We start from the raw sequence: 25919 nt of genomic DNA, 5'->3' as shown, positions 1-25919 counted from the left end.
AGAAATCATTGTGTGTGGAATGTCAGAGAAGTTTCTATGGAGAAAGCACAAGGCAGGATTGCATAAGAGAAGACCATGGGTTTTGGAGTCAGAAAGACCTGAGTTCAAATCCTACCAGGACCATTAGAATTGCAGGTTCTTCGACAAGAGATTAGCCCCTTTAATTCCCAGGTCAAAGAGAGTTAATGCATACCTTCAAAGATTGTTGTGAGAAACAGCTATGTTAAATTAGGCACAGTGTCTGGGTTATTTATACACAGAAAGGCACTGTGGAAAAAAAAAAGAACTTTGGTGAAACCCCTCTTTTAGACATCCACAATGCACATTAGTCTGTTAGTACTCTGGAACGGCATTCATCGGAGACCTATTTGACCTCGCACAGTCTGATACTTCTTCACTTACTTGGGGCACTGAACACCCTCCTGATGTGTGTGATTCCGTGGAGCACTTTGGGCCTGATGTTCTCATGGGACGGAGAAGCTGCAGTTATGTCTCTCAGTGAACCCTGCAGCACCAAGGGCCCACTTTCCAGAGGCCTGGCAGGAGCTGGCAAGAAAGACTCACAAGTCCAGTCCCCCGACACTTGCCAAACTGCTGGGAGCACCTTTCTTCTCCCAACAATGGGGCTTCCAGAAAATAACAAAGTGAATTCTTAAGAAAAAGTGAGGAATTTGAAAGCTAAAGGAAAAATGGGGGAGGGGACTGGCAGGAAGTTTTCTCCCTAAAGTTAATGGAGAAACACTGTTAAGAGTCAGGAAACACGAACAGGACTACATTGGATGCCCATCTCTATCACATCTGTGTACCTATTTTTTTTTTTATCAAATGTCCTTGATCTGCCCCCACTTTTAATACACTTTTAATACAATTCTGATCATAGGAGAAGAGGAGGAGTCTCCAGTGATATTGCCTGCTGCCAAACACGAAAAGAGCAAAGTAAATTTAAAGTATTCGCTCTTCTATCCAGATCTTTGGTTTCTTTAACTGACAATCAGGTTTGGGTCCTGGCCCTGCTAGTTACTAACTCTGGGATCTAGACAAGTAATTTAACCTCCCCATGCCTTACATTTTCTGTTTTTAAAAAGAAGAAACCAAGTTTTACCTCTCAAGGTTATCACAAGTATTAAATGAAAGCGGGGTGACCATCTCTCGCCATGCTCAGTTTTACCGAAAGTTTGTGGAATGACTAACTGGTAGGGCTGACCCTTCCGCATCATAAAAGTACCCTCTCTCTTGGCTTCCATGATTCCATCCAATGTTATTTTTAATAACAGTGCTAAAAATATCAATTTCATAGTAAGTAAATCTAACTGCATTCAGTTACTCTCTATTAAGACGTATTCATACAAAACAGCACTGAGGATTTCCAACAAATCATATTACAAGAAAATCTTATTTTGTTTGTTAATTTATATTACTGATCTAAAAGAAATGATTATTTGGCTTGTTGAGAGAAGACTCAGAATAGAGCCTGGCAGTCACAAAGGAGGCATTCCAGCCCTGAACTCTGAAAGAAGCTAAATGCCAATTTAATGAATCTGAAAATTATTACTAGTCCATCAGATCTATTGACCCATTACTGTAAAACACTAGGCACAAGCGTGGTGCACAAAAAACTGAAGTTTGATATAAAAATTAAAATGAATGATTGAGGAACTCCAAAGCCTTTAATAATTAATACATAAACCTCCTGGTAATTTAAATTATGGGCGAGGTACCTCAGACCCAATACATTAATTCACCTTGAGAGAAGTTGACTTAAAGTTTCCTTTTTAGATATGCATGGTTTACTCAGTAATCATAATAAAAGAGAACCACAAAATTCCACATCTACAGCATCACTCACTCTCGACCAGCCCTGGCATGCCAGGCTGCAGAGCACTTAAACCCACACACCAAGAGTTTAACTTGAGCTTGGCTGGGGGGCTTGGACGAGACTTTCACTATTCAGACACAGAAAATATTAATTATCATCAAATCTGTCATTATCTTCCCATCCCCCCTCCACATCCTCGTCTTGCCTATCTGATCCTTTCTCCCTCCAGCCAGCAAAATGAAAAGCAGTGATTTGCCGAGTGGATTGTGGTTTTACTCGAAAAGAAAAGGGGCCAGCTGTGTATGCCTACTAGAAATAATCAAAACAAGGAGTTGGGAAAGGTATTCCTTGAAGTGCCCCTAGGCATTTGTATAGAAAAACCCAGAAAATATTACTCCATTAAATCAGCTACAAAAGAAACGCAGAGAGAAAGAGGGGAAAGGGAGAGAAGACAGAGACTAGGGACTGGCAGAAGCTAACAGAACTGCAGTGAGAAAACAAGAGAGAGGAGGGATATGGAAGGAGAAATGAGACCAAAACATAATGAGACACAAAACCACGTGTTTAATGCCCTCTCCCCAACTCCCTCTGCCTTTCGAACTGCATGTCTGGGCAGATAAAGGTGTTAGAAGAGTGTGTGGAAGCAGTCACCAGAGTTGGCCTGGCATGCTGAAAAGAACAAACGCCTACCAGCTATGACTTCAGGTGCACCTAGATGACCCACTGCCCAAAATAACACCACTTCATGCATTGGCTGATGCCTAAGATTCCTCGCTTCCTGCTTCATTTATTTTGGAAAGGGCTGTGATGCCCACTGACATTGCCCTGGGTTAGGAAACTTTCAGTCTTTTGCAGCCATTTATATTCTCCTTGTGGATGCCTTTCAAGGTCTTTCCTGGGTGCTAGTTTGGACCCAGGGGTAAGAGGAGAAAATGTGAAACTCACAGGTACTTAAGCTGGAAAGAGTCAAATCAGAAAGCTAAAGTCGTCGAGGACAACTAGAATTCAATCCTTGTGAACCCCAAGATGACAATGATTGTTTAGTTTGTATTTAAAAATTAAGGACACTGGAAAAATACCAATTACATTTGACTTTTATAAGATTATATGTGCTGCATAATTAAGATAACATAGAAAGAGTACCAATATCACACACAAACACGCATGCATACAATGCTACATGAATACAGCTCCGGCGTTGTTTGGCTCAGGAGCTAAGTGTCATTTTTAAAAACCAGGTTCTTAAAATCCTTTTTCTTTACTGTCCTGTACATTTCATGTCCGTTCCTTCATGGTAGTAAGATAGCTAAAGCTATACCTGGTCTCACATACAGACCCAACAATGTAGAGGTATTTCTTCCCATTTTTTTTTCTAAACCTAGGAAGAACATTTTTCCTTGAAGTCTTTAGCAGACTTTTACTTTTGTGAGTAGTGGTATTGCTTAATGGCTAGGAGCACAGACTTTGAGGCCAAACTCCTGGGTTTAAACACAGTTCTACCACTTATTAGCTGTGTTTCCTTGGACCAGGTACTTAACCTCTCTGATCTTCTGTTTCCTCATTTGTAAATGAAGTTCATAACATTTACCTCATAGGACATTAACTGAATTGGTTTATATAAAGACCTTATGACAGCACCCGGTTCATACTAAATCTTATTACATGTTAGCTAATGAGCTTGAACTAGGTTACACTCATGCCTAAAGCATTGACTGACAAGGGAGGGAGCTTAACCAATCACTCATCTCCTGGAGCTGGAGATCCACCTTCTGTGAATCACATGACTTCTCAGAGGACAGGAGGGTTGATACATAAATGAAACTGGATCTGGTTAGAATGGAGGAAGGCGGTAAGTGGTTGTTGGGTAGGCAATCAACATTGGCTCCTACATGTATTAGAGTCATGAATCCTTATTATAGCCCTGAGACACAGATAGCATCATCCTCATATTACAGAGAAAATCTAAGACTCAGAGAGGTTAACTTGCCTAAGGTAATGGAAATAGCAATGGTAGGGTTGGTACTTGAAACCAGAAACCAGAATGTTTGCTAGTCCTATGTTCTCTCCATAATGGCAATCAGCCTCACTTTAATGGAAGATGTAAGGCTTCTCCAAGTCTCCATTAACATAGCTTCCCTTCAGCCCTATAGAGAGGCACATGCAGAAAGGGTTTATGGTTATCTCTATTCGACAGCTTAGAGGAGGGAGATGAAAGAGGAACTAGTTAAGAGGATCTACAGGTTCTTTAGTTCTCCTTATTGATACATGTATTTAAATGAACTGTGTTTGCACCTCTTCTCACTCACAACACTCATACTTTTAAAAATGTATCTTCTCCTATGTTCTGCTAGACTGGAGAGATAAAGCTAAAAGTAAGACCCGGTTCATCATCTGAAATACCTTCTAGTCCAGCACGGTAATAGATAGTCCTGTGAATGGCTGATGCTGATATGGGATTTTGTTAACAGCAAAATCTCTGAGTAGCAAAAGAGAACGTATAATAGTATCACTACCCCTTCTGTCCTCTGTAACCCGAGAGATAACAGAAAGTGGCTACAGAGCCAGCTCAGAGATCTTCCAGATAAAGAACCATGGCCTACCAGAATATTCTAACTCCTTGTTTAGAGAACTATTCCTCTAATTTCTCTGCCTTTCTGAAGGAATGGATCCTGCTTACCTTTCATTCACATATCCCCCTCTGTGACTTTGCTTAGACACCTTGCTAGAGGGAATCACCTCTCTGTACTATTCCATCCAAAGTCACAATCTACAAGTTGGTAATGAGTCTCTAGATGCAACATGGAGCAGTCATCAGGGGATTCTGCCTCTGTGTGATGAATCAGCTCATGTCAGCTTTCCTCCAAATCAGATGACTTTCTTTAGTTTGGTTTAGTTTTTTTATGCTACCTTTCACTGAGGGCTTACTATGTGTCAGACTTTGCATAATATGTCATACATACATATATGTCATCTAGTTTAATCTTTACAATAGCCTCTGAGACAAGTAAAATTATGTCCATTTTACAGGTAAGGAAAATAAAACTCAGAAAGGCTGAATACAAGTTACACAAGTTACTAAGAATTGCTCCAAACAGAAAATGGCAGAGCTACAATTTGAATGTAGATGTATTTCACTCTAAAGGCAATGCTTTTAGTCACTAGGCTATATATGCCTCATTCTGCGTCTAATCATGTTGCAAAATATAGTAGAGAATATTCTAGATTTTGTGAAATCTGCAGATTTACCAGGTGTGCCTTCTGCCTTCAACTGAATCATGCACAGGAATGTTGGACAGGACAGAACAGGGCCCTTGCTATAAGCCACCAAGCTCTGTCCTCCAGTATGCTAACTGTCCACTTCTGAAGCAGGGGTTGGCAAACAAGGGTGTGTGGCCAAATCTGGCCCACTTCCTAGTAAAAAAAAAAATATTGGAACAGAGCCCAGAGCCACATCCATTCATTTATATTGTCTATGATTGCTTTCACTCTGTATAACCAGAATTGAGTAGTTGTGATAGATACCGCATGGTTCATAAAGTCTAATACTTTTTCTATCTTTTACAGAAAAAGTTTTGCTGACCTCTAGTCTTGAATATACCTGACTTCAAATACAGTCTAAAAAGTCTTGACTTGTGGCATTTTATTATTTTATACTCTGTACAGATCTCCTAAGGACACTAGGCATAAGTGCTAGGCACTTTTCTCCTTTCGTATCCATATCTAAACTATTTAATGAGCACATGGACTTTAGTGTGATGGAGAGAAACAGGATTGTTCATAACATTTACCACATTACTGAGACGAAACATTTTGGATCTGGATGAGCAATCCGCTCTGTCTGCAAACTAGTCTGCTTCCCAGCCCCAGCTTCCAGCAACCCACACTGATCTATGGGACCAAGAACTATGATAGCCCTTCTGACCTCTGGACCCCTACTGCTCTCCCCCCAACTTGGGCAGTAGTCACTATCCAAATGCTCACTTTGGGAACACCTGAAGGGATAATCCAGGCTATAGGTCACCCATGTACTTCACTGCTCCTGAGCCTTGGGGCCACAGCACCATTTTAACTCCATTAAGACAGAATGCCATGGAAAGAAAAGTTACCAAGGCTAATTCAAGCAACCAAGGATATGTCCAAGCATATAGTGATAAAGGTCTTTGGTGTAAATGGATGTACCCTGTGAAAAGGGTCAATTAGCCAGGAGACACACAGCCTGAGAAAGCACATGTTCACAGATCTAAAGCAGGTGGATAGATATGAAGAATTCAGCTTTTCTGTGGCCAAAGATGAAAAGAAAAGAAAAGAAAAAAGAAAAGAGAAAAGAAGAGAAAAGAAAAGAAAGAAAAGAAAAGAAAAGAAAAGAAAAGAAAAGAAAAGAAAAGAAAAAAGAAAAAAGCACTGATATGGCAGATTTGGCAAAATGCAAGAGGCTTCTAAGAGTTATAGCTCAATAAAAAGTGGAACAGGCTGCCAGAGGAGGTAGTGAGTTCCCCGTTTCTGAGCATGTCAGAGCAGACATTACTTTCCCCTTCACCAGAGAATAGTGATTCCAACATAGAGCATTCAGTTGGACTAGCAGAGCTGAAAAACACATTCTGGTTCATGGATTGATGCTACTGATGCCGCTCATATGGCTATTTTGAAGTTGCCCATAACGTACATAATTTTCCAACTTGACCTTGCTACTCGATTAATTGGCATTCAGTACTTCAAGGCCATAAACTTTCACCTAGTCTTCTCTGTTCTGTACACCAGTCAAATATGGGCTGACTGCAAAGTCCTACTGAATGGCACATTTTGATTTGGGGAGGTTGGAGTCACAAATGAAAAAAAAAAGCAGATTAAAAAAAACTGCTTCAAATAGAATAGAGCTGTGTTACATTTCCCTTCTTCACTTTATCCTACCATCTGCATTCTTTTCTCCACTGAACTGTCAGATTGCTCAATCAATTATTCTCCTTACTGTGAATGTACTATTTTCTGATACATGTATGTGGTCTTGAAATTCCCCTGGGATCTCAGGGTATGAGGTGCATATGTGTGTGCTAACGGTGACCTCGGAGAGCTGGAGAATTTTATCTGGGGCAAATGCAGCCTAGGGACTTACCCTCATCTCATACTCCATTCCTTAAAATCCCTAGGAGGGCTAGAGATTATAGAGGAAGCTGCCTTGGTTGGGCAGAATGCCACAAGGCTACATGTTTCACACAGACCTCCTGTTCTGTGTTATTTCCTCTCTACCCTTCTGTTGCCAAACCACCATAGTTCAGCTAATTCTTCCCCAAGCAGCATCTCACCCAGTGCTGCAATTACAGTGGAGACAGAAATTTACTTGTAAGTTAAGTAATAAGGAGACCACTGTGATTCATCCTGATAGCGTACTGGGTCATTAAATAGATGATACATAGATAGAGATTTAGGTTTATAGATATATATAGATACATAGATATATTTATTATATACATATATGTGTATATATGTGTATACACACAAATATATATATATATATATATACACACACACACACACACACACACACAGTCCAGTAATCACCAGTTATTATCCACTAACTAAAAAAAAGGAAGAAGAAATAAAAATTAGGTGTTTTGACAAAACCATGCCTCTGTTGCATGAAGAGATCTCTGTTGGTCTCTTCCTCAGGAAGCACCTTGCTCAAGGGGGCATGTGTATGTTCCAATAGGAGTACTAAAGCAGTCATCACAAGTAATCCGAAGGCATTATTTAGAATTTCCATAAGCCAAGCCAAGGAAGAATCTAGGAATTCTTAACAATGTCTGGTTTCATACTTTATAGTCCATACACATGATCTTGTTGCCTTAAACACCAGTATTTCAAAGCGTGCTTCAGGCAGTATTTGGGCACTAGTCCTGTGGTCTTGACGTTCTCAGGAGAGAACAGAGAGAAATTATGGCATCAGAGCCTAAGAGATTTTGCTCATCGCCCAGTTTTATGGAGATTTGCTTGTTTGACTTTCTAGCAGTAACCCAACACTGAATTCCACTCATTTCCCTTGAAACCAGATTCTCCTGACTCCTGCATCCCTATCAATGGTAGCATCCTTTTCCTTGCCTCCCAGACTTCCAACCGTAGCCATTTGCCACTGCTATTCTCCTGTTCTTCCACTTGTGCACTTCCTAGCCCCATCTTCCCTCTCCAGCGTGGAGTCAAGATCCTCCGATGCTGCCTCTTCATCTTCATGGGCATTTCACTCACTCACGCTCTCTTCCTCTTTCCTATTCTGATTCTGCTGTGGCAGCAACCTAACCTAACCAATCTCCCCCCTTCCCCATCTTCCCATGCAAATCTCCCCGCCCCCCTCCTCATGCAAACTGTGGCTGGGGTCTTACTGGAGCAGCACTTCACATTTTCTGCACCTCAACAGCCCTTATCCAATGCTTAAGGTCCACTTCCTGTAACCGACTTTACATGATCTCCAACTTACCTGAGCAAAGACACCCCTCACTACTCATAAGTATATGAAAATAGTTGTATTTGCCTCTCCTATTAGCCCAAAATGAAGACTCTGAAGTATGAGATTGTCTATTTTTTTCTTTGAATACTCAACAGTTTACATGCCCAACCTGGAGAGGGCATGTCAAAAAAAGAAAAAAAAATTTGTTAATGGATGCATTCCCTCATTTAATACTTAGCAATAGCTTCATTGCCATGGAGAAAGTACATGCATTTTATAATGACATGCAAAGCCTCCCTTCTTCATCTGGAACCATTTGAGCCTTATCATCCACTGTACATTCATTATGCTCAAGCAAAAGTGTACCTACTCATTAGTCTCTGTAGCTTTATTTTTGCTATCCCTTCAATCTGGACCACCATTTACCTCTAACTCTCTCTTTACATCCTATTTCTACAAATAACCTGGTTCCATCCTTCAAAGATGTTATATACAACTTTTTTGTTATGTTCCTCAGATGGAGCCATGCTACATGAATCTTCTTTCCAGTGTCAACCCTCTTCAATGGCATAACCTTACTGTGCCTTAAAGCCAAGCTGTCCATATACTTGACTTAACTTATCTCTGCTATTAGAATATGCACTATTTTGGGGCACCTGGGTGCTCAGTTGGTTAAGCGTTCGACTTTGTCTCAGGTCATGATCTCACGGTTCGCGAGTTTGAGCCCCACATCGGGCCCTGTGCTGACAGCTCAGAGCCTGAAGCCTACTTCGTATTCTGTGTCTCCCTTGCTCTCTGTTCCTTCCCGACTCGCTCTCTGTCTCTCTCTCTTAAAAAAAAATAAATATTTTTTATAAAAGAATATGCATTATTTATAGCAGGGACTGTATTACTTAGCTCTATATCACCACAACAGCTAACACAGTGATGTGCGCATATTCTCACCCGATGCATTCGCATTGCATTTGAGCAGACTGTTTGAACCTGGCTTGAAATATTGCCTTTATGTATGCTGCTTGGTGTCTGAGCCAAGCTGTCAAGTAGAAGCTTGATTTGGAGAAGCTCAGTCAAGGAGGAAAAGGCCTCAGACCTCCCTACAGGCAATGCATTTTCCATTCTCTTCTTCCTAGAGCAATCAAAAAGCACAAATATGTGTAGTGCCTTAACATTAATAAATATTTCATAAATGAGTAGTTTTGTGGATTATAATTATTACAGTAAATTATGACTTCGCTTTTACACATACATCAAAATTCACTAAATTCCTAAGATATGCTCTTAGAGAAACGCAGTGGCTATTATTTGTTTTACAAAAGCACTGATCAAGATTAAATTTAAAGTAGGAACTGAGAACTGTTCATATGCTTTCAAAAATGATAAAAACCATCAACTCTCCAAATTTCTTAAACTGCTGAGGTATTTCTTTTTTCTTTAAGTGAGTTTCAAAGCCCACTTTCTTTTTTTTTATGTTTATTTATTTATTTTGAGAGAGAGAGAGAGGGAGAGAGCAAGAACACACAAGCCGGGAGGGGCAGAGAGAGAGAGAGAGAGAGAGAGAGAGAGAGGGAGGGAGAGAATCTGGCAGGCTCCATGCTGTCAGTGCAGAGCTCCACACCAGACTCGATCTCATGAGATCATGACCTGAGTCGAAATCAAGAATCAGATGCTTAACCAACGGAGCCACCTAGGAGGAATTTTATTGCCAGGTTGAGGGACAAGCCTCATTTCCTTTAGTCTAGGAAAAAGATAGGAGATGGAAAGTCCTGGGGATTCTTTTGCAAAAAAATTTGAATCAGTGATGAAAGCTTACCGAAATTAACTTACAAAATCTTTACTCTGACATCATGGTCTTAGAGAATTCTCAGTGGGCCCCATGCCTCAATTAGTACTCTTTCTACCACACACATGAGAGGCATTCAAAGTCCAAAAATCAGTGAATTTATTGTCCTGTGAGTCCATGTACTGACTTAAGTTCTGTATAATATAAAAAAAAAAACTCCAAAGAAAGATTGGCATGGATCTTGATATTTATCCAGACTGGCTGAGCAAATGGCAATTACATTTTTTCCTATTCCAAAGAAAATAATATTTTGTGTAACAGCACTTAGAGACTGGATTCTATATCCCATCATTAAGGGATTTCCCTCCAGTGATCGTGAGATGCCCCATTCACCTAATATTTTCATTTCATTTGAGCTCCAAGAAAATTATCAGAGCTTGGCTGAAGCAGGTGAGAGTAATGCCTATCTTAGTTCTACCAGACTCCCCAGACCCTGAGCCATTCGTTCTTTCCCTAAAAATCTTTCCAGGGATCAATGAAAAAAAAATTGAAGTATACAAATTTTAAAAATAAAGGATTTAAGGTATCAAGGCATTTGGGGTACAAAATAATCTGTCATCAAGCCATTTTCAACATACATTTTTTCACTGGCTTCCAGACAAACACAACATTATTTCCACATAGGAGTGGGCAGACACTGCCTTAGTCACCTTTTTTTGTGCTGGTCAATGGAAAGATCCCAGGGGCAACTTCCAATTTGCCTGGGCACGTCCAAAATTTCTGTGGGTTTTAATTTAATGATTGCTAAAAACATCTTAAGCACAAGCTAAGGGTCACCCTAATACAGTCATAATGTGGAAGAGAGAGCTCACAGGGATTTGATAAGACCCAGATGCAGGGAGAATTAAGTACTGATTATCTACTCTAGGCTGACCACTGATGAACAGAAATAGAGGAAGAAAATAACCTGTCATCTGAAGGGCAGACCAGACTCATCAGGTAAGTGTATCAGCTGTTTGTTTTAAAATGTCAAGGACAAATAACACAAAAAGATGCCATTTACATCATCTACTATGGGAAATGAATTGACTCGTTCAGTGTCTCATAGGGACAATGGCAACAAAACTGGGACTAGAACCCAAGTCTCTTGAATCTTTCTATGACTTCCAAAATTACACTGCCTGTCACGTCCTAGAGGTAGTTAGCTTAGGGAGGGTAGAAATGGAGGAAGACATGAAGACTTGATTTTCAAACCCTTCGGGGTATCCTTCGTGCCCCCTTATGTAAGAAGAACTCCTCTGTGCCCTTCAGTACTCCATGTTTACACATAGCAGCACTTTTCACATCATACTGAAACTGACATTTTACTTGTCTGCCTCTCCAACCGCTCTGTAAGCCCTTAAAAAGAAAGATGTCTTATTTGACCTCTCCAGAGCTCAGCACAGTGTGTGGCATAAGGAACTAAATAGTTGTTGAATTAACAAAATGACCCTTGATTCTTGATACAGTGCAAAATAATAGGACCAATAGATGACAGCTTCAAATAAGAAGGTCTTCACTTCAACTCAATACAGGAAAGATCATTCTTACCAGAGCCTCCCAAGAGTGAGAGAGGCAAGGCAGGAAGTAGTAAATTCTCTTTTACCAGAACCCTTCAAACGGGAAGGCTGGATAACCAACCACCTGTCACGGTTATTGGAGACAAGAAACCTGCTTTGGGTGGTCTCCAATTTAGTGATTTTATGACTATTCCATTCCAGCCCCTAGGTCTCAAGACTTATCTCAGAGAAGTCTCTAGCGCCACCTTCCTGTAACCTGGGGTACTTTATAAAGGTCTGTCCTTGCTAGAGCTGACTAGTGGCCTTGCTGATCTTATTTAGTATTGAGACTTTGCAGTTAAAAAAAAAAAAAAAAAAAACACTGAACTTAGTAGGTGAGGTCTATGATTGGGAAGTCAGGTTAATCTTCCACTACTGAGCAAGAATGACCTTGCTCCTATCCCACGAGAAGCATTATGTAGACGTAATAAACAAGGTCTCAATATATGCTAGTAGAGGAAAACACAGACAAATCAAATCTGAAGAACGATCAGAACCTTATAGCTCACCTGAACTAAAATGTTCATATTTTGGCCTCAGAGGGAGACATCTATAACCACATTGCTAGTGCCTGGTAGAGTTGGCACAAAATTCCGCTGATTACAAGGCCAGAATTCTTTTCATTACCCAATGTTGTGAAGCCCACTATAATATAACACTTAATTATACAGGTTCAGGAATACAAGTCAAAGCAGATCCCAAATGTAATAATAGATGCTAAAACTACATATGGGAAAAGCATGCTATAACATGGTTAACCTATGACGTAAATAAATTATAAAGGGATTGATTGTACTGTATTTTTCCCATCAAAGACTGAGCTGTACTCCTCTATCATGTGGGTCATCTGTGCTGTAAACGCTAAGACACATGATTTCATTAGAATCCAAACCAAAGGAGGGTCACTGGGGCATCAGGGTGTATAGCAAAGGCAAAATACACAAGCAGTACATGAGGCTTTTGAATTTACTACCTCATTTAGACTGGCCAACTAACCTGCAAAGTCGTTATAATTATCTCTATTTTTAAAGATGAGACTGGGGCTCAGAGACATCAAGTGTTTAACCTGTGGTTATATTACCAGTAAATGACAGAGTCTGGATTCAAATCCACATTTGTTCGGTTCCCAAGCCGGAGCTCCTCCCCAAGGGATCAGGACACCTGAGCCATCCATTCCCCTGTAAATGAATGGGACTTTACATAAGCAACTTTCTCTTAGGGTCTTAGGTAATCTCGAAGGTCCATTCTAGTTATAGAAGTTCTCTGGTGCAATCTCAAATATCCAAGCTTTGAAACGGAAATATATATATATATTCTATCAAAAAAATAATGTGAAACATAAGCCTGCACAATATTCATAACATCTGGATTGCTTTCTTTTCTACTTTCTGCTACGGCATGTTTAGCTAGAGTTCTCTGAACATCGGCACCAAATGAAGACCCTCAGTATTGACGCAACATATTCACAGTTTCTTTATATGCATGGTGTGTGGGCTTAAGTGAGGCATCTACTGCGTGCAGAGATCTGTAAACAGCTGCAGCTTAAACAGCATCATTGTAAATGTAGGCAGGAATTAGCTAGTGCTGAAAGACAAGGGCCATCAAGTTGGTGGGGACAGTCAACACTGTGCACGAAGGCCTAAGACTGTCCCTCTGCCTGTAAGCCTACATATCTTAGAGGACTAACTAACTAACTAATTTAAAGAAAAGAGCCCATCTCTTCAAGGCACTGTGCTGTTGTGAAAACGTCCTAGCCTAGGGATCAGGAGACCTACCTCTATACTGAGGACTTTGGGAAGGTGACTTTACCTTCAAGTGAGCCTTAGTTTCTTCATTTACAGAATTTAAAAGTAACCTCCCTCCTGCATTTATTATAGGATTGGGTGTGTGTGTGTGTGTCTGTATCCAAATAATGAGTGCAGTGTCTTGAAGATTCTGGGACACTGAAGTACTGAGAGCTGACATTATCCTTCTCTCTCCAGCCAAAATTTTGCCTGATAACTTTCACCTCCATTGATTCACTCCCCTCAAAAACAGAGATGGGATTTTTGTTGCAGACTTTTGTTTAGATTCTGGGTTTTTTGTTTTGTTTTTTGTTTTGTTTTGTTTTCGCAGTCCCATGGTAGGAAAAGTATGGGTTTTGTCTTCAGTTTCATCCCAGGTAAACCACTGGCTGGCTTTTTGTTGCTTTGGGTATTTTTGCTAACCTTTCTCTTCTTGAGTTTCCTGATCTGTAAGATAGGGATACTAATACCTTGCCAGTGGTGATATTTGAATTCACAAGAAATACTGAAAGAGCCTAACACAGTGTCTGGTCTACAGTGGCTGTTCAATAAATTGTAGTGGTTACTATAATTATTTTCCACCCTTTTCAAATGGCCAGTGACAGACACCAGGAAAGATCACCACACCCCCCATCCCCACCCTCACCTGCCAATCCCAACCCTAACACCCATTCTTGCTGTGTCACTCCCCTGCTGTGGGGACCAGGGCACACACTGAGTGCTGAATGCATATAGGAATACTCACGCCTTGTCATTCTCCTTGTTCCATGGGCCACCACATAAGCACTTCTACTGCCACCCAGCAACTGCCCAGGGGAACTGCATGAATTTCATATGAGTAGAACTGAAAGGGATAGTTATTTGAGAAGGCTAAGAAGCAATGAGGGGAATCCTGTTTAGAAAGCCCCTTTCCCAACCATGACAATGTAAAAAGGCAGGAGAAATTAAATGTTAGTATTGGGTCACATTTAAAACTCCTGACAGGTATGGTTTCTCTAAAACCACTTGGAGTTTTTATCTCCTCAGCTTATTATTATCATTATCATTATCATTATTATTTAAGAGTGCCAAAATTTCAAATTATAAAATTTTAGTTCTGAAGGGCACCTGGAAGATCACAGTCTATGCTTCTATTACTCTAATAGATGTTAAAAACAAAAAAAGTCCAGAGAAGAGAGCAGATAGCCAATAATAGTCAATGTCAGGGAGCTCATTTATAGAAGGTCAAAACGCTAATTCCACATCAACTGTCTACCTGGCTGATGCTCCACTCCCTAGATGCTTCTAGAGAGCAGATTCTCTGTTCCTGATGACATAAAGAGAAGAACACCTAAAAATGTGGGGACTTATAGATTTAGTCAATGAACAACCTCCTTAGTCAATTACCCATCTTTAACTTCTCTCAGCCTTGCATTGGGGGTCCACAGTTTGTATTTATAAAACAAGGGAGACTGAACCAGACACTCTAAAATTCCTTCAAGCTCCAACAGCCTGTGTTTCTTATCACTCATTCTCATTTAATGAATTATCATAATAGCACCTTGGAATAACTTAAACACATCAAAATTAACAGTTTCTTTCTGCAGTAAATTAAAACCAAAAACCAAACCCTGAACTCTGACTCTCTGCCAAGCATCCCCAGGTTTCCCTATCATTCTTCCAGATGGGGTCTCACTGAGACATACCCTACGTAGCCCTGGGGCTCAGCCCAATCTGCTGAACATGACTCTTCTCATTTGTACGTAAGCTGGTACGCATGGGTAGGGTCTCTCCTTTCTGAGGCAATTAGTCAGGGAACATCAGTGCCACCCCTGATGAAAAGGGATCCAAAGGCTTAAAAAGAAAAAGTAATACATGGCTGGTGATTAAGACAGGATTCAGAAAATCATGGGGGGTGTCACAGCATGTGACCTTGATGCCGCACGTTCTTATGGAAAATGTATGTTTAGGATAGATCTTGATAGAAGGATAAAAAACACTGAACTCGGACACAGAAGGCTAAATCAATAGGCTTTTACCTGTGTTTTTGCCTTCTGTTTTGCTTTCTGCTATGTGTTTTTATTTGTGTTTTGTTCTGTGTTCTTTTCTTCAGAAAACAAAATGAGGATGTTAACTGGGGTATTTCTGAAGATAGACGATCCAAAAACCAGTTATAAGATTTAATTGCTGATTTATCATAGTCTCATTTGGTGAAAATGGAAGAAAAATACATAAAATAAGAGAATTTTCCCCACCAAAAGAATAGAAAATCTAAATTGATGGGGCTTGAAAAGCCTACATTTTTAAGTATTGATTACAACTAATAAGAACAAAGTCAAAAGTGTCCTATGTTTGAAAGATCCAAATTCTCTAGCTTCCCAAACTCTGTGCTTTGGATTCTAGCAAGGATCAGGCTCTTTTTCAGGGAACTCATTTCTCTCTTTAAAGCCAAATCCCTGACCTGGATTCCATTTGTGCTTCAGAATTCTGCCATTACGCCACTAAAGACCGCAAGCACTTCCCTAAAGAAATACAGTGCCTCTAACAGTGACGGGTTTTCTTGCTATTCAGAGCAACGGACTTTTCTAGAACCTCAATCTGGATGCCCTCACACTTAGGTACATAATGAGTAAGTATATGAGAATAAGTTTTGGGGTGGTTTGCAAGCATTTCCCAGCAGGGATGGGATCCTGCCCTCTGCAGGAACCCCTAGGCAACTACTTCCCAAGGAGGTATTTCTCATTTAAATATAACCTCCTGGCAACCAAATATTTATCTAGAAAAAATTAGGAGTGGCTCTGTCCAATCAGGCACCTGGGTTCAGCCAATTACTCAAAAATAACAGGATCGTGGCATTTGAGGAACGCCTCCTCCCAGGGCTTCGCCAAGAAATAGCTCAGCCACCCCCCCCCCCCCACCATCCACCCATCCTTGTCAACACGCCTCCCCGGGCATTATGAGTGAGTGGACAGCACCGCACCCAAGATCAAATCCAGGGCATTCTTGGCACAGACCCTTAAAGGCAAAGTTGCGAGCATGCGTGACAAAATCCTTGCCTCCTGCCCGGTTCATCATAGTATGCCATGTAACGTGATCCTTGCTGAGGATGGTAGCTCCATAAAGCCCCAAGGCAATGTATTCAGACTTATCTCCATCCGAGCAAATATCAAGCGACTTGGCTCCATTGGAAGCCAGGGAGATTCATCAACGTTGCCCACAATGGGGTGATACTCAGAATCTCACATATAAACTCTTGTTTCCACACCTAGGTTAAGCATCCAACACCTCTCATCAAGACTAATTCAAAGATCTGATCAAACTTTGCTCAGGGCTCTAATCCATGCCACATACCACCACGTCAATCATTTGTGCACCACCCATTGAGTACATAGCTCTGTGCTTGCCACATACAAATGTGTTACCAGCTGTGGAGACACCAAGAGGCATAAAGCCTCTCTGCTCTACAGCTTTTATGACTCTTTCTGGCCAATCAAAATACCTAAAACCTGCCTATCCTGCCATTAACACTGTCCATGAACAGGTTTTCCTTCCTCCCATTTCTCTCTCCCTCCACTCTCCTTGTCCTCCAGTTGCCTAGGAAACTAGTCATGGTTTCTGAAACAACTTTCCACACTTTGTATCATCATGTCTTTTGATAATACTCTTCCCCCAGCCCATGAAGCACTTACTCTTCTCTATCAAAATTCATTAGTCCATTGTATCTTTAGCAATAATTTCAACCTTAGAAAACATTGCATGATCTGTGCTCCCATAATGCATTGCTTCTATCATTCATTTAGAGTTTGTCATTTATGTGTGTTATATGAGGATTATATGCATATGTGAGTATGCATGTACTCTCCCAGTCCCAAATTAGATCTCAAGCTATTTGAAGGCAAGGCCAATATATAATTTATCTCCTTTCCTTCCAGAGACTACTACACCACTGTTCTCCATTTGTTGAATCACCACATTAGAACTGTTGCAACTAAACCTTTTCTCCAGGATCTGGGTGCAGCAATATCCAATTTACCATGAGGGAAAGAGCACACACATACAAGGAAAACACATGATGATGGTAACTATACAAAATAACTGAAACAATTTTGTAACTAGAAAAAAAAAATCAAGGAATATTAATGACCTATCATTCCTTCTTAATTACAAATTGGGTCTGGACCAAAACCAGCTTCCTCTGCCTGCTGCCCCATCATCAAATGGTACAAAATATAATTCTAGATGTTTTAGGTGGGCATACATTGGATTGCAGGTCAGTTCTCTGGTCACACCTGTAGAGTTGACCCTTCTTATACACCCTTCCTGCTAAGTCTGAATTGGGGGCCACCATGTTATTCTTAGGAGTATTTTAACGTGTGCTTTCCCTCATCATAGAAACAGATGCCTGACTTCCCATTAATATGGCTTACACACTCCCAAACCAACTCATCAAGTTTCTATTCCCACCAGAAAACTGGCACCAGCCTCCATTAGTTTGCCACTGAGTAACGGGCCTAAAGCTGAGTGAGTGATTAACACTCCTTTCCTGAACTTTCAACCCAGACCCATAGTCCTAACTGCCCCACTCAGTGGCTCAGTAGCTTCTCAGGGAGTAGTTGTCCATTAGCATTTTGCAATACCTGGAAGGATACATGTAGAGTGCCATCTTCCTAATAAAAGCAGAACAAACTGGAAAGTGAGAGGGAGCTAATATGTTTGGAGCACCTACAGCAGTCACCACCCTGGCACTTCTCGGGTGTTCTCACTTCATCTTCACAACTCCTTGGGATGGATATTATCAACCCTGTTTTAGAGAGAAAACACTGAGAAAAGTTAGGTATCCAAGCCAATAAGTGCCAGATCTCAGACTGGAACCACAGTCTGTGGCATCCTGAACCATATGAACATTCTACCACATGAAACTGCCAACCCCATCATTGCCAACCTTCAGGACTTGGCAGAATCCCTTCTCCTGTCCTATGACTCTATTAGGATGAGGTCTGGCTGTATATAACATAAAAAATCCCAACTAATGATAAAACATTCTCTCTTGGTAAAAGAAGATCAGAGATGGGCAAAGTAGAGTGGAAGGGAAGTTCCACAGAGTCATTCAGAAGCCAGGCTCCTTCCAGCATCCCCTTTTGCCACCCTTAGGTTGGATCCTCAGATCCATGGTCCAGGATGGGGGCTGGAGCATTATACCCATGTTACAGGTAGAAAGAAGGGGAAATGGAAAAGTACAGAGAAGAGTGTTGCCTTGCCTTTTGAGGAGTCTTCCCAGAAGGCCTTCCCATTTCTTCTGCTTACATTTCATTAGCCAGAACTTGGCCAAATGGACATACTAAGCTTTAAGACAGTCTGAAAAAATGTCATGCTTCTGTTAGATATATGGCTGTTCCCAATAACTTAGTGATCCTTTCGGGGGAGAAATAGAATGTTATTGAGAACCAGCACCATGACATTTGTATTGCACAGATATTTCTCCTACTCTGAAGGTTAATTTACGGTTTTAAAGACAGAACATTCAGGATTCTAATGTAGATGGGAAAAAGTAGAAAAAGAAAACTGGGTCATTTTTATTCATTTTTAGACATACTCTACAAAAAAGGTACAAATTGTTGCTTTTTGCCTTACTGGAAGGATCAGATGAGCCAACCATGTCAGGCTTCTTAGTGTGACGCCACTCTTCGGAAGAGAGGACTCATGTGGCTTCCAGTGCCATTACTCACACTGACAACCACAGTAAAGATTTTGTGGCCTGAAGCCCTGTAAAGATTATGGTCTCCTCTACCCATGTGTAAGTCATACTAAAAGCAATATGGAATCAAAGAGCAGAGTATGTTCACGAACGCTGAAATTAAAATAGTTTCTTTCAAGATTTGCAGATTTAAAATTTTGAGTAAGTACATCAGGATTAAACTTCTGTCACTGGTGGCTGTACTTTGTTGCTGCCCTATGCCTGTGCTGGTCTTCCTGTTGGGTCATCTGGTGCTATTTATAATTTTTCTTGGATTTCAGTTGCCCCCAGGCTTTCTTATCCTGAGTCCTATGGAGTGTAGAACCATTTCTGAAAATAATAATTAATGTGGGGAGAAAAGTCCTGTTCTACTTTATCTTACTCACAGAGAATATTTGGAGAAGGAGAGGATAAGAATCCAGGTAGTTACTTCTCAGGAAAAGACAACAGACTAGACCCTGGTTCAATTGCCTCTCACTTCACTTGCACCTAGTGGAAAGACTATACTTTCTGGGGTTTTTTAATACCTTCTTAGGTGAGGTAAACACTCTGTTGGATGGATAATCTAGTATTCACACATGTTTAAATGAAGAATAACTTAACCTGTTTCATACTCGACTGGGTCTTTTTTAATAAAGAGATAAATGAGGAATAATGAAATAAAAATATGAACCATAGGGGTGGGTTGAGGGACTTTGGACTAAGAAGAGTAGGGGTGAGAGAGAGGAGAGAGGAATACATCTACTGAAGCTGAAGAAAAGTGGATCAAACACCAACTCTGGCCCATTTTCTCTTCTCCTGTTCCATCCTTCCAATAGGTCAGCCAAATTAATGTACAGATGTTCCAGCTGCGCCGCCAATGTTAAACTTTCCCAAAGCAAACAACCGTCATTGGACAGAGCTTTTTTTGATTGCTGACAATAAAGTTCTTATTTTATCATGTCATGGAAGCAAAACTAGAACGAATATCACAAAATAGCGGTTAATCACTGGCCCAAGAGACAGCAGAGACCCTGAAGATCATCTAATATAACTAACCCCTTTCGTGTGACACATTTGTAAATTAATGCTCTGAGAAGGGAAACAAGATCTTTCAAGGACACACAGCAAACCGAAGATTGAATAGGGATGGAGAATTCAGGCAGATTTGTCTTTGTCCCAGAAGCAGAGACTTCAGATTGCATATCTAAGTAGTCACATTCCTTTAACTAAGAATAACAAGGGCAATGCTCTGCCTTATGAGGGTGAATGAGCTAAAAAGAGAAAACCCCCAACTCCCACCTGCCTCTCCATGTTACACACATTGCAATCACCTCCCAGTACCCTGCTGCCTCCATTTCTGAACCCAAAACATTTCCTAAGAACTCAGGTGAACCTCACAGATCTCTTGGTTTGAACCAAAATGCCATAGCATCAAGATGCACATCTGATTTTAATCTCCCAAATCTGTTTCCATCATCACTGATAAAGCCTTGTGTTTATATAATACCTTCCCCCAAGAAGCCCAGGGTGATTTATGAACATTATCTCATTACATAATAAGTAATTATCCTAAGAGATAAGTGGGCAATTTTATTCATTTTGCACACTGAATCAGACCCATTTCCCAGCAATCCAGAAACAGCCCCACAGTTCAGAGCGAGGGCTTTCAAACTAGCTTTAACTGTGAACCCCTTCACTCTCTACTGAATGCCAGCGCAAATGACAGATAAAAGTAGAATTGCGCTAGCTCCTCCAAAATAACATAGCTCATCAACATCTAAATACAAAACTCATCTCCATGTTGGTGTCCCTCAGGCCCCTCATAGCTAGCAGGCCATGGTGGCCTGTTGACAGTTTCTCAGAAGCACCAGTTTCTCTGCTCCTTTGCACATATTCATCTCACTGCCTGGAACGCTCTCTCCATAACCCCCTTCAGTTTGTCAACTCCTTTTCATCCTTCCGATCCCAGCTCCAGAATCCCTTCCTTAGAGCATCCTTCCCTGATCTTCACCCTCCAATGTTAAGTCCAAATCCCATAATAAATGCTCTGGTAGCCTTCATATGGTCAGCTACCTCTCAGATGGCCTCCAAAAATGCCTACTTCCTGATATGCATGTCCTTCTGTGACAGCCTCCTTTGGATTGTAACTGGATTTACTGACTTGCTTCCAATGAGTAGAAGGTGGCAGAGATAATCTAGTAATAGATATCCCATCCGAGATTAGGTTATTTAAAGACAGTGCCTTCCATCTTGCTCAACCTCTCTCTCTCTCACTCTCTTCCCTTACTGCCTCTGAGGGAAGCCAGCAGCCACGATGTCAGTGGCCTTAGGGCAGGAACTGATATCTTTGATCAACTGCCAGCTAGGACCTGAGCCTGCTGACAACCACATGAGTAAGCTCGAGAGTCATTCTCCCCCATTGAGCCTTGAGATGCTGTGGCCCAAGTGATCTTGACTGAAGCTTTGGAGACATCCTGAATCAGAGGACCCAGCTAAGCCACACCCATATCCCTGAACCAGGAAAAATAAATGTTTGATCATTACATGGCAATAGATAATTCACACACCCTGCAAGCTCTCCTTCAAAGCAGATCACTGTTGTAATTTTAAGCTTCTTGCTAGGGTTGATTGCTGTCTGATAGAGCAGAAACTCTGTTTATCACAATGGTATCACAGTACCCAGCACAGCAATTGGCGATGGCGAGTTCTCAATAAATACCAGTCACGTGACTAGTTTACCCATCATCCCACAGCCGGCCCCTTTCTCCAGTTTCTGTTTCTTCAAAGCATCTCTTATATTGTTGCCACCTTTATCTTCCTAAGTAGAATGTCAGTATCAGGCTCCTCCCCCCAAACCTTCGTCACCTTACATCCTAATATGACTAAAACCCAAACCCCGCATGTTATTACCCAAAACCATTCAGAAGCTTCCATGATAATTTCCCAACAGCCACAACCTAGCCCTATGGGAATGCTTGTCATGATCTCACCATTTGGGCATTCATCTACTCATGCCTGGACTATAGCACTCCCTTCTCTCTCTCCCATCCTACAAAGACCCGCTCAGATTATATCCCCTCCATTAGACCTCCCCATAATTTTCAGTAGAAATTCTTTCTCCCTCTCCTATGTCGGCGACCCTGTTGCCTCTCCACTGGAGCACTAAACAAAGCCTGCTTAAAGCATGAGCACATAATGTGTCTATCTGCCTTCTTGTGAGCCTGTGAACATCTTGGGGACAAAGTCCAGCTCTCGTCACTTTGTCATGCTCAGTGCCTGCCACCTGGCCAGGGCTCAGGAAAGACTCACTGAATGTAACTGAATTACTACTTGGAAAGAATATACCTCTAGGGGGCCGCTTTCTATTTGCAAAATGCTGCTAGGAGGGCAGATTATTAAATCAGTGCATTTTTTTTTTTAAAGCAAAGACCACAACCACCTCTGAAGCCAAGAAAAAGATGCAATTGGAGGGAAATAAATCGGTACCTTTAATCCTCCACTGAGTTTGGAAAAACAACAAAATGCCAGCTTCCAGCAGATCATTTCTTTTTAATTAAAAGTTAGCAGGATTCTTCAGGAGCACTCAATTTTCTGGTCAGGTCAACAAAACGTAACCAATACCTTTCACACCACGCCCCCCCCCCCATCCTCCGCCCCCACTCCTAGAATTAGGCAACCCTTGGAGGCGGAATAGACTTCAGCTGTTTGCTCTGTGCTCATAATTAGATTGTCTAGACAGGAGATGTTGCTGGAGCAATAGGAAAATATTTTACAAGGTGTTCCGCAGAACCACACTTATAACAGTGATTAGAACACACTGACAGACGCAGAGACAGCAGAATTGGCCTGGGCCACGAGCTGGTTTCACCTAGAGCAGAGCAGAGGCACTTTGAAGCCCTTGTCTGGAAAAAAAGATGCCCAATTAGAACTCTGGGGGCACAGAGCAGTTCACTGGCCTTTGGTTCCCAGGGAGCACCGGTGAGCTGATGGAGTCATGTCCGGGATGCCTTCTTCCCACCCTGCACGTGCTGATACTAAGTCAACAGGGGTGGCTTCCAAGCCCTGTTTCCACCAGCATCTCTACAGACAGGATGAGTGGTGGTGACCTCTGCAAGGAGTTTCCCAAGCCTTGCTTCTGCTGCACCGCCTGTCCCTTATATTATGCCGAATGCAGATTTTAAACAGCATGGAGAGAGAAATGTGTGATGCCTACTCTTGCAGGAAGACATTTCTTGGCATGACCTTCCTGCTCAGCTTTTGTTGGCATATCAATGTGACAGCAACAATATTTTCCAACAGAAAACCTCTCTGGAGACATTTTTCACAGGAGTAATTGATTAGGTAAAGTCATCTGGCCCTGTGAGACGAATGACTTTTGGAAAACCGCTACACAAATAGAGGACCACAAAAAGCACAGAATTTCAAGATCAAACAAACAGTAAAACAAAACAAAAAATGCAAGCCAAAAACCAAAATGCCCTATAGACTTTATCAATGAGGAAAGTGAGACTTAGCGAAAGGAGGAGACATATCATGAAAGTGGATCAAGACCCAGGTCCCTGAATCCTAAACTACTATCTTTCCACCAAATCTATTAGAGAAGCAATAGCTTTGCCTCTTCATACCATGTACCAGAGTGTCCACTCCTATCAAAAATTTTTCTGAGCATTTTAAATGTATGATCTCATTTAGTTCTCAACACACACCAGTGAGATAAATACTATTTCCCTCCCCAGTTTACAAATGAGGAGACTGAGGCACAGACTGTTGTGGGACTTGCCCTCAGTCACTCATAAGCAGATCTAGGATGGGTTCCCAGGCAGCCTGACTTCAGAACCTGCCCTCTAAGCTCTAGACTGTCTGTACTCAACCTGCCCATTACAAAGTTCAGATAGGAATAGAGACAATGAAACGTAGTCCATTTACCTTCAAAAATGACAATACACTTGAGGTCTAGTAGGAATTAGGTGCTTGAGGATTTGAAATCAGAGGATCTCATGTTTCCAACCCCACCACCATCTATTTACATGATTACATACAGTCACTTGACCATTCAAAGTCACCGTTTCTTCATCATTAGCTCCTGTGGGCATATTAAAAAAAAAAATGGGAGGGGCGCCTGGGTGGCGCAGTCGGTTAAGCGTCTGACTTCAGCCAGGTCCCGATCTCGCGGTCCGGGAGTTCCAGCCCCGCGTCGGGCTCTGGGCTCTGGGCTCATTAGCCTGTTTCCGATTCTGTGTCTCCCTCTCTCTCTGCCCCTCCCCCATTCATGCTCTGTCTCTCTCTGTCCCAAAAATAAATAAAAAACGTTGAAAAAAAATTTAAAAAAAATGGGAGAGTTAACAAGTAAGTATGGATTTCTAAAATTCTTAAAGTTACACCTTACTTTATTTTAGCACCTTTTAATTTACCAAACACTTTCACATTCGTCATTTAAATTGACAATGACCTATGAGTTAGGCCTGGAAAGGATTTTTATTACTGACATTTTATAGAATGGAAATTGAAAGCCCAGGAATTAAAGTGCATTGTCCAAATTTGAACAGCAAAAAAATTGGCATGGTTAAGGTGAGTCAAAGCTTTAACCTATGGTTACGCTCATAGAAGTCTAGTCTTCTCCTCTCTCCCCCACTTCTCTGAAAGGTTACAGACACAATGGGATTGTGCAGGTTGATTTTTAATTAAATCTGAAAATAAACCCAATCATGATACAAATAATGTTTAGGGTCCCTGTCTCAGGTAAGAAAGAATAACAAAAGCTGTGTAGTAGCAGCAACTAGTTACCCTAGAGGACAAACCAGGCCTTTTACCCTGTCCTGGTTTGTCTCTGGTTAATGTTCTGATCCAAAGAGAACAGGCCTTCGTCTCACAAATAACTGATCCTTAGCCTTTAGTCATTTATTGCCATTGCTCTCTCCTTCTTCACATGAAGCCAAAAGGCAAACAGTGTACAAAACAAAACAACTTTGTTTTGTAAGCACCAGTATGTGGGATTCGCTGGCACATGTTTTAAGTTCCAATAGTCCTCTTTGTGGCTTCTTAAGAGAAGGAGAGCTTCATTAGCAGCTGGTGATTGTCTTCCCCCAGAGGGACAGAGAAGAGGAAAGGTGAGGAGAGAGGATGAAAAACACAGAGGTGAGATCACAAGGAGAGAAACAAGAGAAGAAAGGAAGAGAAGGGAAGGGGGAGAGAAGGGAGAGAAGGAGAAAAAAAAAGCAAATAAAATATTATTTAACCAGAGAAAAGAATACTGGACAGGGAGTAGGAAGAACTTATTTCAAAACCCAGCTCTAATACTAAATAGCTGAGGGTGCCTGAATCCCTGAACCCCTTTTGTCTTGTTGTATCTCTAAAATGTATTCACTCAGCCCTATTTATTCTTGGGGGTTGAACATCAAATGGCACAGGGGAGGTAAAAGCTCTAGGGAAACAAGGTCAGCATTACTACCTACAGGCAGAGGATGTTAATGTTAAATTACTGCATTTTCCTATGACAAGGGAATTTGCTCTCTGTCCAAGGTTTCCTCTGGAATCAGTTTATAATTATTCAGCAGCTGATTTCCCCTTGCCTCTTCCCCTTTCTTTGCCTGTTGCTGCCTGAACTCTGACCTTAGAAGGGTGACTCAGTGCCCAACCAAGGAGGGCCAACTGACTTGGAAACAAAGATAACAATCAAATCAACCTATTGAGTTCCATGTTAACAAAAGCTTTTATCTGGGAGAAAAATCAGAACTTGTTAACAGCTGATATCTATGAGGCATATTACAAAATGCTTTTAAGCTATCTCATTAGAACCTTACAATAGACTAT

At 41.3% G+C, this 25919-nt stretch overlaps 1 protein-coding gene across 2 annotated transcripts in view; it reads right to left on the bottom strand.

Moving 5' to 3' along the window:
• The window catches only part of TPRG1 (tumor protein p63 regulated 1), a 122475-nt gene that overhangs the window by 38752 nt on the left and 57804 nt on the right, over positions 1 to 25919 (bottom strand). Inside the window, exon 5 of one of the 2 annotated variants that reach the window (XM_047875896.1) lies at positions 9198 to 9378. The exons of the other annotated variant lie outside the window; for it this stretch is intronic. Within the exon in view, the coding sequence (XP_047731852.1) occupies positions 9198 to 9378 (181 nt within the window). The remainder of the gene's footprint in view (positions 1 to 9197; positions 9379 to 25919) is intronic. 2 annotated transcript variants of the gene reach the window in all.

Source organism: Prionailurus viverrinus, chromosome C2 (assembly GCF_022837055.1).
Source record: "Prionailurus viverrinus isolate Anna chromosome C2, UM_Priviv_1.0, whole genome shotgun sequence".
NCBI classification, from domain to species: domain Eukaryota; kingdom Metazoa; phylum Chordata; class Mammalia; order Carnivora; family Felidae; genus Prionailurus; species Prionailurus viverrinus.
The sequence above is the reverse complement of the archived record's forward strand: the minus strand, read 5'-3'. Positions and strand labels throughout refer to the sequence as shown.